Source organism: Micrasema longulum, unplaced genomic scaffold (assembly GCF_059751315.1).
Source record: "Micrasema longulum isolate JH-2025_06_02 unplaced genomic scaffold, ASM5975131v1 h1tg000303l, whole genome shotgun sequence".
In the NCBI taxonomy this organism is placed as follows: Eukaryota; Metazoa; Arthropoda; class Insecta; order Trichoptera; family Brachycentridae; genus Micrasema; species Micrasema longulum.
The window spans coordinates 96,557-117,412 of record NW_028277507.1 but is presented as its reverse complement, the minus strand read 5'-3'; the positions used below and the strand labels follow the sequence as shown (position 1 = coordinate 117,412).

General features: G+C 32.8%; 1 protein-coding gene across 1 annotated transcript in view; it reads right to left on the bottom strand.

Moving 5' to 3' along the window:
- LOC148282708 (atrial natriuretic peptide receptor 1-like) overlaps nucleotides 1-20,856 on the bottom strand; it is a gene marked incomplete at its 3' end in the record, with an annotated part of 177,922 nt that overhangs the window by 146,886 nt on the left and 10,180 nt on the right. The window contains exon 3 of the mRNA XM_088224655.1: nucleotides 16,053-16,200. Coding sequence (XP_088080781.1) covers nucleotides 16,053-16,200 — 148 coding nt within the window. The remainder of the gene's footprint in view (nucleotides 1-16,052; nucleotides 16,201-20,856) is intronic.

Here is a 20,856-nt window from a genome sequence, read left to right as displayed (position 1 = left end):
TACTATGTCTTTTGTTTTTACTAATTATTTTACTAAGTTTTAAAATATTTTTAAAATATGTTTTTACTATGATTTTCTCTACATTTTAAAGTATGTTTTTCACCATGACCACTACCATTATTATTGTTTCAACATTTTGATAACTGTTTTTTTAATTATTTTTTTAATGTCTTAGAACAGGGTAAATATCCTTAATAAGAAAGTTAAGGCAACTTTGCATAAATTATAATTTTATGTATGTAATATGATAATAAGTAAATATCTAGAAAAATAATATTAGAGGCAAGTTTATTTGGGCAACTAATTTTACAAATATTTACAAATAATTTTCCTTCTAACTTAGCTTTTGTATTTACATAGCTAAATCGAAGCAAAAAAACAACCATAATGTTGGTGCATTAAACATTTCAAACTAAATTCCCAAAGGGGTTTTTAAAAACTAGACATCCCCTTAAACTGCCATTTATCATCAGCTGAATTTCTCCCGAAAAAACTGGTGAATACTTTAACAGTCCCACTGCTGTTAGAAGCGCCCCGAAAGGCTTTTCAAACCTTTCATGACATGCGCAGTAACAAGAGACTCCGCGTGAATTTTTTAGATCCCTTCATACAAACTACATTGGACACGTAAGTGAAGGGTGAAAAAATATACATAAGTCGCAAATAGAGAATACCAAAACGGACCATTGTTTCAAAAAAGCATTTCCGTGTTTCTTGTGAAAAAGGTGGAATTAGCTCTATTCGTATTAATGTTACGTACATAAGGCTACTGAAAGGTTCAAGGTTTTAATCCATACCGGTTTGACATTAAAAAAAATTGTCTTATTATTTTTTTATTTTAGTCTACATTACTTACAAGTAGGTCGCTTATTACGTTAAAACAAAACACATAGATCAAAGTGGCATTAATTTTGTAGCACTTCACATGCTAACATAAGTTTATATATATATATGTAGTAGTCATAGTCCATTGATCGATCAACACACACAAATACATTGATTTTACCTAAAATTAAATATAGCGCAACGACTGATGAAGCAAATCATCATTTTATATTGAATACAATACAACATATTCTGCAAGACTAACAGTATTTCACATGAAACATCCGTTTACATAAAAGCAACGTCTTTCAGTGCATTCACGTCATAGAGACATGAATAACAAAGAAATGCGGCATATAAAGAGACCACAGTACGTGGTAATGTCCAGTCAGCCCAAGCAAGTCAGCTCTAAGAGTCACCTCAGTTTGTATTCGAGCCCAGTTACTTCAACTCGTCATTGCCATTACTTTCGTGTTCCTTAAAAGTTTCGTTAAACGGAACTTCCGGCGAACACCAACGTCGTGTTTTCTGTCAATCTCCACATGGAAAAAGAGCTCCAACCCTCTACAACAACCTAAATCCTACAACGATTACCCTTTTTTTCTGCATCCTGTAATATTTTCTCAAAAGAACCCGAACTCAATTAAAAGAAGTATTATTCAAATTTAATTTAATTGAAAATATAATAAAAAATAACCAATAATGCCTTACATACAAAATATAACAGCTCTTTAACTCGTTTCCGACTGTTTAAAATTGTACAAAAAGTTACCAAAAAAAAAAAGTAAAAACTCTTACAATATATTTATATATCTCTGAAATCAGTGTTAATGAATATGTTTTATATACATTTTTATATTAAATATACTGTTACCCAAAGTTAATATTACTTCTCGAGACGCTATGAACTACTTTAATAAAAAACAATTAAAAATAAATAAATAAAATGCTGAATTCTTAAAAGTCATTTGTGACATAATTAATCATTCAATAGACATTTGGATATACTTAAAATATTGTTGTATCAATTTGCTGGTCAAAGCAGAAGTACGAAATTGGAAAATTGTTTTCAGGCGTTGCCTAGTAGGTGAAATGGTTCAGCCGGGTGTAACTCACCCACATGATAAAGGTTTAGCTCTTTTACTTCACAAAAGTCAACAGATGGAAGGATTGAGGAAATGCGTCTATTTAAAAATAGACAGAATGATGAATGTAACACAGTGTGTAAAGTGGCCACTTAAACCAGGTAATGACAGGTCATAGTCCTGTAAATGCCTAGACTCCATATTCCCTTCTCAAAACTTTTTTCCCTCTTTGTTGCAACAAAGTTAGAAAATAAAATAATATGTTAAAAAAAAATTACAGTGGTTTTTGTTTAATAGGTGCTGAGGTTTTCGCGGTCACTGTTATCAATATGTTTCTTTTTTCTTATCAACAATTTACCCTAAAGATGGCTCCTGCAATGGTAGCCGAAACGTCAGAACAAATCCAACAAACACGATATCACTCAAAAAAGAAACATATTGGTTTTTGTTTTTATTATTTACGTATATGATGATGTATCTTTTGTCAAAACCCTATGGACTTATTTCGATAAAATAAAAAAATCTGAATTTTATTTTAATTGAATAGTTATTATTACAACTTGAATCCTTAATTAAACGTTTTAAACTTTCTTTGCATAATCCAACCCATATTTTAACAGTTTGAACGATAAAATGAATTATATTTTTAAATCAATTGTGAAGAACAAACCTTTTTTTATCTAGGGAAGTGGTATTTTTTTCCAACAAAGGACTGAAAGGAAATCTTTTTAATCCGTATTGGAAAATTTAATGAACGGATTTAAATTCATCAAAACGAATATTTCGGATATTACTCGTACTTTTTTATTGTTTTATCAAATACCCCATTTCCAATAATCTCATTATTTTTTCTTAAAAAAAATTAATTGCGTTTCTTTTTAAAGCACTGGTATGGTAATAACTGGCATTAAACTACAATATTTAATGGTTTTAAAGCGCAAAAAAAACAACGTTATATCATCATCTAACAAAAAAACATTGAGATTGAGAAACTTAAAATTTAATGCGTAATTGCAGTAAATATTTACTGGTCGGTAAAAAAAAAATTATAATTAAAAAAAAAAATACGGGTTTTCACGTAAACGACTCAACTAAAAAAATCAACTTTCTGGGAAACTGCAAAAGAATCATGTAAATTGTGACACCTCCGTATTTTTCCATCGATTATTTCGTATTTTTCGAAGTAAGCACCGAGCTTTGACCAAAAAATTATACCGAAGGTATTCAGCTATGAATCTATGAAAAAAAAGCGTTATTAAAATAAAATATTATAATGATGTAATCTTTTATATTTAAGTTATTAATTATAAATATGTGTTTTACTTCCACTTATTTGTTTGGTCAATTAGCGCTTTCACCCTCTACTGGGCATCTTCAGACTGGTAAATATTATATAGTGTAATGATAGTTTATATAATTCTAAGGTGTATGTACATTTAAAAATAAGTTAAAAGAGATACAATACGAAATATTTCAATAGAATAGAGTGAGACAAATTGGAAGTGTTGTAAATTGGTGTAAAGTGAAAGTGTGCGAAGTATTTTTGATAAGTAACTTATATTTAAATATTATTAGTTATTACATCATCACGATGGGATTCCATCGAGAATTGTCGATAAATAAATCATTATAAGTTTAAACAAGATATTTATTTAATGAGTCATTATTAGATTGATAAAAAACCAACAAAAAATGCACTTCGATAAATAACATAATAAAATAATTTTTTTGAGGTCAGATCAGATCACCAAACACATGTTTTTATTAATTCACAAAATGACATAAACTTAAATTAAAAAATATCGGTAAGTCGGAATAAAACAATCACAAAACTAAATTGGTCATTTTAGTATTTAAAAAAAAAGAAAAGTGGCCATTTGTATCGAAATAGCATCGATTTAACTCGTTTTCGGTCACTATATGTTTGTCTGCGTTGCATCTTTCACACAGCAATACAAACACAACACTAATAGAGTCGCTTTCGTATTGACACGGAACTTAAGTTTTCTGAGTAACAAAGAGACCGATGTAAAGGTTTTGTCCTTTTTCCACCCGAATGTTGCATTTAAAAAAAATAAAGATATTTCTTAATTGGGGATATCAACAGTAATACATGTAACAAAATAATAACAAATAAAATATGCATTAAATAAAACCAATGACAGATATCCACAAAAATACATTAAATACATTTAAATGCAGAAGAAAGATGGACAATGTTCATTGAAGTCGTTTTATAATCTTAACTTATTTTTTTTTTAGCCGTCGTTTTCTTTCTAAAGGTACGATATATTGTCTGTTTACTTGTAAAACCTTCTAAGTCCAGGTTACAAAAATGTTCAAGAGACGATTAAAACAGTCCAAAACTTTTAATATCAGCCCCTTTTTTTTTCCAAAAGTGTAATTTTTTTACTAGTTTTCAAATAATTTACATTTTGGAAATATTAAAAGTATTGAAGTGGTTTAATTGACTACTGATTTTTCTGAACTTCAAAAATTCAACTAGTTAGCCAAAATGTTCTCAAACAATACTTAATAGTTGTTATTAGCAGCCAAACTGAATCCAAAATTTAAAAAATTGAACTATTTGGAAAGAAAATATCCCTTCATTATTATGATTAGTCTTGTTATATTTTTTTGTTTAATTTGTATTGAAATAAACGAAAGTTCACCTTAAATATTATAAAATTTGACATTCGTTAGATGAAATGAGAGAAATTTTATACATTGGCTCTTTTTGTTTTTAACATTACATTAAATTAAATGTTAAAAAATACTATTCGTTAATTTCATTCATTTATTAAATTAAATAATAAATTCTCATATAAATTGCAAAGCTGTGGATGTCAAAATAATAACAAAAACAAACCGAAAATAAAAAGGAAACCTTCTTGATTAAAATAAATAATGCTCTAAGGGATATTACGATTGTATAAGCTTTGTAAAGGAAGGGATGAAATTGTAATATTCATTGTAAAATAAGCAATCATCAGAATCAGAATAATAAATTCTGAGAGACGAGAACAAGGCAACTGAATACCTTAATTCATTTGAGCTAATCAAGAAAACCTCTTACTTTTGTAATTAACACGTTAATATCTTTTTGTAATAAGATTTGCAATACCTTAATTTACAACTAGCAATATATGTGAGAATATGAAAATATCACATACTACGAAAACATATAAAAATATGTAAACAAATTATAACAGGGATGGAGAATACCTTAAATAAGGGAATATGGAAGTCAAGGCATTTACAGGGCTTTTGACCTGTCATTGTCAAGAATTGAATAAATATGGATGTTCAAACATAGGCAAAATGGTGAATGTTACACAGTGTGTAAAGTGGCCACTTAAAGTGACCACTAAAACCAGCCAATAACAGGTCGTAAGCCCTGTCAATGCCTTGACTTCCATATTCCTTTATTTAAGGTACTCTAAATCCCTGTTGTAATTTGTTAATCTTAATGACCCCCGAGGGGGTGAAATCCTGTCTTTTGTCTATGAACATTTGGACAAACTCAAATATTGTAATAAAAATATGTGTAACGGATTTGGAACAATTAATTGTATTTTTTAAATCAATGTGGATATTATGATAAAATGGTTTCACTATTTTTTTTTTAATGAAATAGTATTAATAAAACCTTTCAACGAAAACGCGACATGTCTGGCCTTGACAATTGTAACGATTGTAAAATTCGAACGGTCACAAACAAAGATCAAAATTTAGCCGAAGTGTGACGTATTGGGGGCGGAGCAATGAACCGTTTTCGCAGAAATGGAAAAAAAGAAATTTTAAAGTATCTTATATGCTGTTAATAAATCATTTTTTTTCAAGTTTACAATATTTAAAGTAACTTTATTAATTTCAATTTAACAAAAAGGGATATTTCTCTATACTCGCGCTCCATTTAGCAGCCCGGTTTTTTAAAGACCTAGGCTAGGAGGGCCAGAATTAATAAAAAGGGACCCGCTGTAATGTATCTGTAGGATTTGAATGCATGTGGATGCATTGAGAGCTCCCACCCAGTTGGAAGTTGACAGAAGATAATAACGTTGTGAGTTGAAGTATAAATATTACATATTGAATAAATAGGTTAACAGGAAGAGTAACTGCGTAAACGTTAAACTTGAGTCATAAGCACTGTACTAGAATACGTGATGGAACTCACTGAATGAACTACGTGTTGTAATTGCGGATGTTATCTTGCTCTTAGTCGTTTGATTTTTGAAGAGCAGTTGTGTTCACATTGGCAGGAGGAAAGCACGACGTTACGATCCGCCTCCACCCGCTAATATTTTCAACGCTTCTGGATGCCTCCTGAAGAGGGACGCCAGTCGCATCTGTTACCAAGTATGTCCATCCAGTAGGACTTCTTCCGCGACATCGAGTTTTTTTTACTCGTCCTTGTACCACTAATCTTTCCATATTGTCACTTCGTCTCGTAACCCGGCTAAAGAACCCGAGAACACGGATTTGTACAGTGGAAGAAAAACACAGTTCAATACCCAGTTCTCGGATTATAGAGACATTACTCCTACGGGCTGTCCATGGTATCCGCAGCATCCTACGCCAGCACCACCTTTCAAAAACGTCTATCTTTCTTCGTTCTTTTTCTTTCGGGGTTTGCGTTTCTGCGGCATATACTGCGTTGTTGCCAAACTTTTTTTCGATTTTTCCATCGTAGAGCGAGTAATGGCATTTTGTCTCTCGATTTCAGCAACGCGTCATTTTCTGTTTACTATCATTGAGCCCAGATAAATATACCCATTAACAATCAATCAATCAATTTGAGTTATTTTTGGTCTATTTTTATTTCTCCGTTCAATTATTATCACTTTGGTCCTTTCCCTGTTGATTTAAGAGCAAAATAATGGCTAGTATTTTCTAGTAAACAGAGAAGTTTCCTTATGTCATCTTCATTATTGGCAATGAGAGTTGTGTCATCAGCGTATCTCAAGTTCGATATTCGTCTTTCATTAATATAAATTCCTTTGTCCCAGTTCTCCAATACTCTTCTTATTATAGGCGCGAATATTTTAACTTATAAATTATCCAGTGTTCAAGGTTCGTAGGTTTTCACGGCCTTCAGAATACAGATAGTGTTTTTCTGGGTTATTATACCGTGTTTGTGGGCTTCGTATTGCCGACGTTTCGGAGCACATTGCAGTGTCCATCTTCAGGGCTGAATGTATGAGTGTAGTTTTTAGTGTGTTTAGTTGTGAGGAATTTGTACCGTGTCGCAGTCGGGCAATGTATGTGGTTAAGTGTGTGGAGTTTGTACCGTGGGCTTTGGAAGCACCGGGTACCATGAGGTTCGTAGTCGTAACCCATCATCCCTGTTTATGTTATTAGGATTCTTGTATATTTCTATGGCTTCCTTTATTAAACGGGCTTGATGATTTTTGGGCTTTCCAAGGACATTTGGCTCAAATGAGAAATTATGCCCTGTTTCTATGTAGTGCTCTGGAAGAGCTGATTTATCCGGGTAGCCCAACTTGCATGCAACTAAACACACTAAAAACTACAATCATACATTCAGCCCTGAAGATGGACACTGCAATGTGCTCCGAAACGTCGGCAATACAAAGCCCACAAACACGGCATAATAACCCAGAAAAACACTATCTGTATCCAGTGTTCATTTGACTTCCTGGTGAGATTTTAAGATCCTGTACTAATTTCGTGTTTTTCAGCGATTTAACATTTGATCGTATCAGAGGTTTGTTAATAGTCAATTGAATGTTTTGATAATTGATTGTATACAAACAGGTAATGTGTGATTTTATTTCTGCTTTACTTAAGTGATAGAAGGTGCGGACACTGAAAATTGATTTCCGGGTGACTTCAATATATCTTCTCAGGTCTAAGTGACGTCATGAGTTTCTTTGGTGTAAGTGCTCATCTAAAAGAATATGACTTAACCCTTAATTACTACTACTACTACTACTACTACTACCATCACTCCATTTCCCAGTAGGGGTAGGCAGAGAGAATGGACCGCCACACACGTCTATCCTGGCATACAATCCTAGCCTCTTCCGCATTCATACATCTTGTCATACATGCCCTTCGGTTCTGTCTGCTTTTGACAAGACCAGACTTAAGATTTCGGTTTATCTGATCATGTCACGTCTTTCTTGGTCGTTCTTGTCTAACTTTGCCGTTCATTTTCGCCATATATACTTGTTTTACCATTCTTTCGTCGTCCATTCGTTCCACGTGACCAACCATCTCAGAGACCCTTTCTTAATCTTATTAATTATACTTGTCTCAAATTTATACTCTCACCTGATTTAATCATTCGTAACCCTGTCATACTGATTGCAAATCAAATCAAAAGAGATTGCATTTCAACCGCGTTCACTCGGCTTTCATCCTTCCTCTGCCAGTTCCATGTTTCACTTCAATACATAAGTGTTGGGGCTAAAACTCCGTTGTGCACTGCCAGTTTAGTTTCGATTGACATATTTTTATTAGAAATTACTGCGCTTAGTGCTCCGTTCATTTAAGCCCTTAATTAATTAACTTTTTCTGGGTGCTTTGAATGATTTTCACAACCGCATTATCACAATCTTCTGAAGTTGTCTATCTTCTTGTTTTTTGTTGTTTCCATTTTTTTAATTTTTTATATTCACCACAGCAAACCAGGAGGTCCCATGTATTTACACAGGTGTACGCCCGTCTTTACATTATAACGCCATTTTCACTGTAAGGTTAAGACAGAAATTTCGCATTTGCCAGAATGCAGAATAGTGAATATTATCATCGTCATTATCATTCTATGTCTATTCCACGTAATTTGTCCATTTTTAAAAAATGCATAAAAATTAAATTTAAGTTTTTTCATTGGTGCAAAGGTAAATTGCAATACTAGTCTGCGAAGATTTGGACTGAAAATATTTAAATTAGTATAATACATTAACAATTAAAAATGCTTTGTATTCCGACTAACCTAAAATCAGGTTGTGGTCATGTGGCTAGTGTCTCGGACTCACGGACCAATGGTCCGTGGTTCGACTCCTACTCTACTCCAACTTGGCTTCCATTTTCTAATACAGAGTTATTTACAACTCGTTGAAAATGGCCCTAAAACTAAATATTTGGGCATATCATAAGAGCGCCAATATTTCTTTTACAAAAAAAAAAACCACGGGAGTCACATTGAACGAAATGTTTAAGAAACGAGATTTTGTTATTGCGCAGTTCTAAAAACCTCTTAACTGTTGAATTAAATAAAATAATTTGAATATTTAAATAACATTCAATGTAAAACAATGATAACGTTGATAGTGCGATAACGTGCGAGGCTGTGAAAGTGAAGTGATGTTTCGGAAAAAACTTAAAATCCACTTGTTCTCTGAATCATTTGAATAAATCCGTAGCACGTGACAACAAAATAAATTATTTTAATTAAATTACAAATTTAAAAGCTTCAATTAAATTAACTTAACAATAGAATCACCATGTAAAGCGCCCTTGAGGTATTTTATTACGAAAATGGCGCTATATAAGGTATCCATAATTAATTAATGAATTAAGTAATAGTACTTTTTGAATAATTATATCTAGGACTACTGATGTTTTACGCATTAAAACAAAGTGGACTTGAGATTTTTATTTTATCCTAAAAAAGCATTTATAAGACGAACGTCGACTCCGGTGTATTATTCACGTATAAAATAGCTTATTGCACTAATCTCTGCATTTTTTTCTTCAAAATAGTAAAAAGTGCACTCTCGTTTTTTATCCTCTTAGATGCTGATTTACGTTTTAAAGGGTTAATTTTTGCATTTGTGCCCAAATATGTGGACATATAAGAAATATTGCTACAATTCAAGTACGATTTTCTCATTTATTTTATTTTATATGTTTATTTGCTTATCAACAGTTTATTACACAGTTTTTGAGACATAAGTTCCAACTCCATGGGACCAAAAGTCATGTGTTGAGTTGTGACAAGTAATTAGTTATCACAGACATACGAGTATATCATCACAAATATTATATAGAATCACAAACATAACTGAAAAAAATAAATACACGGCACATCAATATGGCAAACAACAAACTAAAACATTTGTTTTACATTTGATAAAAAAAGAAAGGTAAAAAATAGATATACATTTCAAATATTCCCTTTTTTTGCATATTTGCACATCATTTATCCATTTTTTCTCTATGTTTCCTGCTTTTCTTAGCTTTATTATTTTAACCGTCCAGAATATTTAATATCTTCCTTCACAATTTTTTATTTTACTGTCTTTCTAACAGGCTTTGAACATTGAGCAAAAAAATCATATCTTTTTCATTCTGTAAATTCATAATCCACCCCAAAGCATATAAAGGAAATTTCATTATGAGTCAGATAAGCTAAGAAAATTTTCGAAATTCAGCCGTTGGAAGACTTAAGTCCCATCCACTCAAAGAACGTATTACAGTAATAACCGAGAGAAATTTTGTTTTTAAATATGGCTTTAAGACCCAAATTACATTCTATTGTCCCCTGACAATGACATGTGAGTTTAAAAGAGCTTTATTATAAATGTTAGCATTTTTTAACGAAATAGAAAACGTTTCTTGCATTCGTCTTAATCTTTGTAGACATGTACAGTCCATTTCAATGTTTTATAGACCTTTAGTTATGTGTGAGTGACAGAACATTTTCAAATATCACTCCAGTACTCCGGGAATTACACTGGCTACGTTTTAAGTGGAATACAAACTCTGTTAGCTTACAAATAAGCCACTCCACAACTCTGCTCCGGAGTATCTGAGGAAACTTTTTATTCCAGATAAACTTGCTGAGAGGCGTCTAATGCTTAGAACAGCTACGTCTACGGCGAGAGAAAAAGTTATCATACCTCTACGCAAACAGCGCACTAAATTCGGTAACTGCGCATTTGCGGTCGCGGGCTCTATGGCCTGAAATGCTTTCCCAGCAGAGGTGCGGGGCTGTGAAAGTGAAGTGATGTATCGGAAAAAACTTAAAACCCACTTGTTCTCTAAATCATCCGAATAAATCCGTTGGATGTAAATAAATAATTTTACAAATTACAAATTTAAAATTTTCCTATTAATTTATTTATCTATAGAATCACTTTGTAAAGTGCCCTTGAGGTATTTTATTACGAAAACGGCGCTATAAAAGTTATAGTTATAATAACCAAAAAAATATGTAGTCTAGTGTGCCTACTGATACAAACAAAATCGTTAAACAAATAAATGGTGATAGATATTCAAAAGGTCAATTTTTGTATAATTTCTTCCAGTATTTGCTTTCATTGGCCGATACCGCGGCTATTACGTCCTATCACTAAAGGTTTTGTAAAATGAAAGTTCAAGTCAAAAATCTCTAAAGATTTGTTGACCTTTTTTACTGATTAGCCATTTTATGCAGGCGTCTGGTGTCCGGTATAAAATGAAACAAAAAAAGTATTATCTTTCACAAGCTTTCCGGTCTCCAGTTTTAGATTTTGACTAATTATCATCCCTCGCTTTTAAAATAATATTAAAATGAGTCGCTAGAATATAAATTTGTTAATTTATTAACATTTATTTAATATTTTTATTTTTAATTAGTTAAGTATTCTGCCTTCTTATAACTTAAAAAATAATACCTATATGAATATTGATTTTAATTTGATTTAAAATTTAAGTAAACTTTATAGCAAAACGATTTCTTTCGTCATATTTAGTATTTTTTTAAAGCGTATTTTTCGTAATATACCAATAATACTGATTTAATTATGAATAACTTATATTATATATAGTGCATCGGAATTCCTAATTGATCCAAATTATTGATAATTTATATGGTGTATCACAAATCCTAATAAACTAAAGCCTGAAAAGCTGATAGCTACCATAGCTGATAGGACCCATTTAATAAAGCCAAAATGACAGATTTATTAGGACTCGTAGAGCCAATTAAATGAGGCCTAAATAGCCAAAGCAGTAGAGTAAAATGCAATTAAAATCGTGGGTTATGAAATTAAAAAAAAAACATTGCTTTATAGTATGAGTGAAACCGATAGGAAGATGAAACGGCCTTTAAAACGGTTTTTGGGTATGTGGAGGGAGTACTTTCACTGACAGTTTTTGGTGGAACTTCATTTTAACTATCGGTAAAAATACGATTAAGATTAATTCTACTTTGGATTCATCAGTCTGACAACGTCGGTCGTGACGATACCCGGTTACTGGTGAAAATTATAAATAAAAGTGGAATTGAAATAACTCTGGTTTTTCGGGGTAACCGAGCCTATAAATCTAAAAAATTAAAAAACCAGCTTTTTTACTTTAAAATATTTCAACTGTGTTATCTTAAACAAGTACTCCATTTGACGCATCGGCCATTTTATTAAGATTTTTTATACTTAAAAAACGGAAATATTAACTCTCAAAAGACTGGTAAATAATTATTTTGCGCGCGGTGATGTCATATAGTGTTACCACAAACAAAAAGCGTAATATGTTAAGTTCCAACATTTGAAGAAAAAAAAAATTAAAATATAATTTTAAATAATTAATTTTCCATTAAGGCCAATCCAATCATAAATACACTGTTCATTTTACGTGCGCGCGTGCATCCCTCACCTCTGTTAATAACCGACTGAATCTTTTCTCACAACACCGGGTATCTTCGTGCTCCAGCAAAGTTACATTAAGGTATATAACTAGAGTAAGCACAAGCGTTCGATATGTTCCCTTAACCTGCGGCCAATAGGTATACGTTTGATAGAACAGACTTTAGTCTGTTGCGAGCAGTCCCCGGCTACTTTTGAACTTTTGTCTCCTCGCAATTACTAAAATGCCTATATGTACGCTAAGATACTGTACAAATCGATCTAAAAAGTGATAGTATAACCTTTCGCCGGTTAGGAATGTTCTTATCTTAATCAATACTTGTTTAAAATAGCTATTTTAATTAACACATTACAACAGAGATGAAGAACATTTAAGAGAAGGTAATATAGAAGTCTAAGGATCCACAGGGCTTATGACTTGTCAATGGCTGGTTTAAAAGGCCACATTACACACTGTGTAACATTCACCATTCTGCCTATATTTGAACATCTATATTCCTTCAATTCTTTCATCTGTTGATGTTTGTGAAGTTAAAGAGCTGAAACCTTTATTTATGCGGGTGAGATTCATCTAATTGAATTATTTCACCTACATACTAGGCAACGCCTAAAAATATTATTATTTCAATTTCTATACTTCTTCATGGACCAGGTAATTTATCAACTATTTGTTGTTAGCTATTTTAATGCCAAAAAACGTGATATTAATATGTTACTAGTACTTTTTATTCGTGAGTTATCTTCTGTCTCGGTCTAGCTCAGTTAGTCGACATACTGTACATATACAGTAGACATACTGAATAGAACTTACAGTAGACCGATGTAAACAGTCCATGTTTTTTACTGTACTGTGTGTTTTGCTTGCCAAAGTCGACGTGATATGACATGACGACACTTGCTTCCTTCATTAGTGATTCTTTCTCTTTTGGGGATGACTTTTTAGCTCGAATTTGTATGAAGTGTCATCCCTATATATTATATCGCAATGCATAGTTAAATAAATTTTACTTTTAAAATCCACTGTAAAAATGCCTGTTTGAAGATTTCTACGAACTTGACGTCATCATTTAAAAAAGTTAGAGAGATATATCAAGTCTTGTATCGTATGAAGACTAGTATGACATCACAGCCACACAAGAGAAAAATAAAGTATAGGCCACATGACAGGTCATAAGCCTTGTAAATAAATGTCTAGACAGCGCATTATATTCTCAACAGCGTTCTATATCTTTGTATTAATTTTCAAAGGCTTAAATTTCCAGAAATCACATGGTTCGGATACCATTGTCAGTAAACACGTGTATTCGGCCATTTGCCTTAACAGATAACATTTTTTATTCATCAAATGAATCCAAAGGAACAGCATAATTGTCGTAAATCCAGAGCCTATAAATCTTGTTCTCATAATAATCACCTTCCAAATTCGCAACGGACCAAAAAAATGTACATATGTATATTTGGGATCCGCGTTCAAGACGCACGAAATGAATGCAGAAGTGTGTTGTGACGCTATCCGGTTGAGTTAAGATAAAAGTGGCTAGTCGGTATTCACGAATATATTATATTCTTCAATATCTAGGCGAAAATTTTGATCCAAACTCAACCGGGTTGCGTCAAAACACATTAGTGCATTATTTCCATTCATCTTGAACGTACACCCCGACTATACCTATAAAGTTTTGGTTGATGCGTTGGTACAGTTTATTAGTCTCCAAATCCAAAGAACAGATGCTTGTGTTCTATTTCTGAACAGTTTGATCAAATCCCATTTTTAAAACCCGCTCCGCTTCTGAGATTTAAAAAAAAAATACTATTTTTTCCTCAAATGGGGAAGTTTAGTGCTACGAAAAAAGGAGACATTTTTTTTTCTTACGCGAGGTAAAAAATAGAACATTTAATTATGTGGTGAAGTTTCTCGAATATGCATGAAAAAAAATTAAAAGATTGGCTATTTTGAACAAACTCGTGAGTTTTTGTCAATCAACTTATCAATAACAGCGTTGGCATGTGTTGTGATAGATTTCCGGTTTCCGGGGAGCCATTTTTTTCAATGTTTAGTAAATTCTGCTATCTAGGAGGTACAGAGTTCTACTTTTAATACCACGATAACTCAACGACGTGAGTTTCAAAATTACAAAGTTTCATAACGATGAAATTACGATACACATTTTTAAAAATTTAGTTTGTTAATAAAAAAAATAAAAAAAATAAAAAATAGAAATGAATAAGCTTCTTCATTTTCAGTTTGTATACTCTCTTTCCATAGTGATAGCTCACAAGTATACGAATGTGTGGGAAATTAACGTATGACAAGGTTACGAATGATGAAATCTCGCGAGAGAGCAAATCTGATACAGGTCTAATTGATTAGATCAAGAAATTGTCCCAGGGATGGTTTGATCATGTAGAATGAATGTATGACGAATAAAAAATAACAGATTTACACGGAGAGAATAAATGGTATTCCACTAGATCGAGGAATATCTATCTCCTCCTCCCAAAAACTTTGCGACCTAGAGTATGCCGATGATTTGGTTATAATTGACGATTCAGTCACGGATCTTCAGGCCACTGTCGATAGCCTAAATAGGAATTTTGCATGCATGAGTTTAAAAATCAATTGTGCAAAAACCCATGTACTGTGTAACACTTCATACTTTGATGCTCTAAATTCCTTGACTCTGTCAAACCAATTTATCGAAAGGGTCGAGAGTTTCAAATACCTGGGAGTAAATGTTACGGAAAATGGTGGCTCTCAAAAAGAACTGGGAGTGTGGCTAGGAATAGCAGGCTTCACATTCAACAGTATGAAGGCTGTCTGTAGATTGAATATTAACTCAGTGAAAACCAAATCCCGTCTATATAACGCCTGAATAACACCTATTACCCTATATTGTTATGTATTGTGGCACCTCACTAGGGCCCAAAATAGCAAAATACTGAGTTTTGAGAACAGGTGTCTCAGAAGAATCTTGTGTGTCCGATGGTTTGACTTTGTGCAGATTGAAGTAATAAGAGAACGGACGCAGTGAATTCCGGTGACAACTGTCATCAAGCGGAAGTGATACGGTTGGCTTGACCATGTGCTGCGGATGCCTCCTGATAGCCTTAACCACGCTTACCTACTTTACAAGACATCGGGTTCTCGACGTCCTGGACGTCCACTGCTGATTGTTTGTCGTCAGTTCGTGTCAGAACTGTGGGACGCGAACCTGATTTGGGAGAATGCACAGGAGCTGGCAGCCAACAGAGATGCATGCCTGAAGGGTCTTCATGGACACCATATGCTCCAACTAAGAAAATGGAGTGATGAATAAACGGTAACGTAGGACGAAGATGACCTGGGAAAACGTGGCATTATTTAATAAACCAAAATCTTAAATCTGGCGATGTCAAAAGCAGACGCCACCGAAGGGCACGTATGACAAAATTTATGAGTTAGAAGAAGCTAGAAATGTATGTTAGAATAAAAGTGTGTGGCGGACTATTATCTCTGCCTTTACCTGCGAAGAAATGCGTGATGGTAGCAGTAGTAGTAAAAATGTACCTTATCTGAGAAGTGAACGTATTCATCATCGTCGGGTGTCCTGGTGGTAACTGTCAACATGGCAGTATATGCCCGCTTTGCTCTCATGTTCCTCTCCTCGGAGTCTCCCTCCTTCCTCCATGGCTCCAAGGACGAAGGAGACGACAAGCTGAAACAAAACGAAGACATAATAAACGGTTTTGTTTTACAATTTCGTATATTCAAGAACGAGCGGTTCAGCTATAGCCGGCATCTCGAAATCTAGTAATGGGAAAAGCGTACAACATCAAACCAACAACTATTCTGATTCTTAAGGACAACATCCGAAGACAAATTGCCAGGAACCTCAGAAGCCTGCGAAACTATGAAAATAAATTTTATCCACGAAAAAAAGCGACCGTTGACATCGTAATTCAAACAACTGTTAGAAACCATCAAATCAATCGAAAAATGTAAATTGTGAAATTTTATTGAATTTAACGTTAGCTCTAACTAACTAATTAACTAACCTTATATTCGAGTAACGGTGTAACAAACCTGTCTGTCAGACAACGAAATAGAACATCAATATAAGATTAATCACTTCTATTTTTTATAACGAATTAACTTATATGGCAATAAAAATTTTCAGGATATCATATTTTTGTAATGGACCTACAAATAAATAGTGTGTTTGCCACAAATAAGTCTTTTGCAGCCCTTGCAGTAGCATTTTGTCATGCGACGTTTTCGGCATGGCAATAGCTGCAAATTGTTCGCTTACTCGGTAGTTCTTCTTGTTAATTAACTACTGCCGTCTTGGCAATCTTCAATTATTAAAAAATATTAATTTTACTTATATGAGGATAAAAAAGTTACAGAACTATTAACCTTTCGTCTGTCAGACGATGATTACGCGATGTATCCCGATCTGATTACCGTGCGTCCGCAATCAATGAGTGCAGGTAACTAATTTTACTATTTACAAAGGTACTAGATGTGGGCAGGGAGATGGGCGGATGGAACTTTTAGAAACAGCAAAAGCACGGGGTGCCAAAAGTCTATTAGACGAATGGTTAGTGATCTAGGGTTAAAAGTCATTTATAAAAAACATCGGCCTGGAACATAACACGCATCTTGTATGTCAATCTACCAGTTCAGTAGTCAGACATGTATCAAAATCAACCTGGCATATAAATATTGTCGTTGGAGGCAAAATTAGCACTTCAAAAGTAATCATGGTGCTTAACCTAACGTATGGAAGTGAGGTATCGAATTGGACGAACAAATATTATTGTAGGCTGAGAACTGTTTTAATTCGATCTCTTTGGTGAACGTGTGGTAAAACTATGTATGAAAGCACAAATGTGAATGAAACAAGCATTATCTACAAAATCAAGAAAGGAGTGCTGTGATGATTGAATATGTAGAGTGAATGGACAGCAAAAGTACGACAAAAAGGACTTGCTGTGCAAATGTTGATGAATGAATGCAAACGAGAAAGGCATGCCATGACCAAAATTTACAAACACTAGATGGACATGTAAAAAGCCGAAATAAACAAAGCAATGTAAATGAAGTGAGGTCTGTATGCAAAGGCAGAGTGATGTGGTGTTTGCTGTCCTCTCTGCCTACTCCCACAGTAACGGCTTGATGGATTGTTTATTTAAATAATATTTTTTGGAAAAGTTTTTAAATTGCAGAATTTATTTGTTTATAAATGGAAATGGGACTTTTTTAAACAGTTTGATATTTCTTTATCACCCTGCATTCATCCGCATAATTTCACATTTAAATCTTCATTTCTTGAGGGCTCATAAAAATGAGTTTCACATAATCTTTTAAATTACTCTATTTCCATTTTATTCGTCCTACGCCATTTGCAAAAAATGTCTGCGTCGAAGTTCATCATCGTCAGCTTGGTGCGCAATTTAAGGTTAAAAAAAAAGATGAGTTATTCTTTAAACCATTCAGCACATCGCACTCCCAGAAGAACATTGTCATAAGTTTAAATTTGTCTCTTTTGAGTTATGACTGTTTATTTATTTAAAAATTTCATTTTTTTACATATTCTCTTACATATTATGGCTTTTTAGACTGTACCCGTGTTAAGCCATAATAATTGACAACTCCAAAATATAAAGTACCTAAATTAAAATAATTAATGATTATAAATAATTTAATTTACTCATTATAGCATGTAATACCAAATAAAAATTAAAAAATAACAATCTAAATACAAGAAATAATTATTAATACTTTGAATAACAATATCAAATGATACCATATTAAATGAAATATTGATTTAAAAGGATGTTTTCACACCAGAATATTTCATAGTCCCTAGACTAGTACCTAAATCGTAAGAATGATCATCTTTTTTTAATTAAACAAAAAAAATATTAACATACGCTGCGATTAGTGTACCAATGCAGTATCCTATCCACCATTAGGTGCGAAAAGGGAATGGTGATGACAATATTAAAAATAACTATATTTTTTAAAAATAATAATCCAAATTAAAGAAATAACATTAAAAACGTGTAAAACGAATAAAATTAAAAGTAATAAACATAAACGAGTATACAAAATAATAATATTTAAATTAACAGAATACAATAAAAAAACATATTTATTGTTATAATTTAAATATGGTATATAAAGTATAAATTAACGTAATCAATAATGCAAAAAATAACGGTTTAAGTAATGTAAAAAAATGAAACGAAACATTTCAATTAACCTAGATTAAGAAAATTGAACGAAGTTATGCAGAAAGCAGCCAGTCCATAATTTTAAAATAACGAAATATTGGTGTTATCGGGTGCAGTAAGGTCAATTCTATGTTCTGCGAAAAACACTCAGACAACTTTTGTACAAAAAACTGAAATAATTACCTTCTAGAAATAGTGTCGAACTCAAAAATGACATTTCTCAATTTGCAGAAAACACCCACAGCTCTAGAAAAATCTTATGGTACTTTAAAACTACTACTAAAAGTGATCATATATGTTATGAGATACTTGTTTGAAATATATTAAAACTCATGTATTAATTATTTATCGTTTGTTAAAATTAAAAACATTCCAACTGTTGTGTAGATTTGATTATTCACTATTTTCACCTCAGAGTAATAATGCGTGAACTTATAGAGAAACCCTATCACTATGTTTCATAGAACTCAAGCGATGCTGGTATGTTGAGTAGCAATAAATTGGTGGCCACTTTGTTTTGTTTGACAACATAAACTAAACGGTTCGATAGGATGCTTTTGTAGCTTTGCTTGGCTTTGTTTGTAAATAACTTTGATATTTGCATAATAATAAATAAAAACCGACTATGGTGAATTGCAGTTTGTTTGGTTGCAGCAGTAGGAGCGTCAAAGTTCTTAAAGGATACAGTTTTCACAGGTAATTGATTTCGAATATTTTTCCATGATTTACATTGATTTTCGGCATTTATTGTCCCAACACATGTATTATGTTGCTCAAAAACCTTCATTATATCAGCATATTTACTTCAGTTATTATTTTTTCTCAATTTAGAAGATAAATTTGTGAATTAAAGAACGTTTACTGTTGATAATGGCAGTTGATTACGGGCAATATGTTGGGGCCGCACTAGGCATCCATATAAAGTTTGAGTTTTTATCGAGTAGAGGTCGATTCAAATTTTACTTGAAAATAGTAATGTTAACCTTGAAATTGCATCTTAAATGACGTGTTCAAATTTCAGGCCGCTACGACTCGCCGTTTCGGAGATGTGACGGACTAACAAACAAACTCAATACAGGACTTTGGAGTTGGGATTTATGTCTTAATAAATGTCACATAAGTATATTGTAAATAAAATGAATAAATAAATAAAAAAACAAACACACACCTGTATTTTCAGTTTTATAAAATATATATGGCCGAATTATAGAAAAATAAATTGGAATAACCCTGCAATAATAAATACACAGGTTCATATTTAAAAGTATTTACAATGCAAATTAATATCCATTCGACAATTTTTGACCTGAGTACGGCCCATTGTTTTGCTGCAAACTGTAGCTAACCTAATTTCCAATAGTCATAGAATGGTTTTCTTACGTTTGGGCTCCTCTATAGCTTGGCGCATTATTATTCTGAGATTTTTACAAACGTGCTATTATCTCAGTTTCACTTTTCCATGGCTGGCTGCTTTTTGCATAACTACGTTTAATTATAAGGAAGGAAGGAAATCAAAAAGCGATAAGATGAATTATTTCGTATTCACTAGAAAATTCACTTTTCCTGAATCTTAAACAACTCAACCTCGTCCCCATCGAAGTGCAGCAGCCAATTGCAATTACTTTTCTTAAATACGTCTGCACATGTAAAACTCTTTATGACTGCCGGAAGATGGTTAAAGATCTTAGCGGCCAGGAAGGTTAAGCTTCTTTGTGCCAGCTTTGAGTGAGTAATCTGAATAGTGTATAGCAATTTATTCATTTTATCTTTAGATTTCCCGAAATACACAAGTGCTTCTTTAACAAATAGCTGCCGCAAGTCAAGAACTTTACAGCTTTTGATGGGTAGCGTAATAAAACTTTTTTTATTGTCCTAAGTATGACTTTTTGCACTTTAAAACTGGACCCAATACGCTAACAGTGCTGCCCCCCTCCCCCCCCCCCCGTCCAACAATACCATACTTTGCTGTAGACTGAAAAAAAAAATACTTTTAAGCAATGACCAGTATCACGAATCTCTTTAAAAATAAAAGTAAGTTTTCTTAATTTAGGTGTAATATAATTGACGTGGAAAATCCAGCTAAGGCTTTTATCAATGAAAATGTAGTTTAACTATACATTTTTATTCTCATA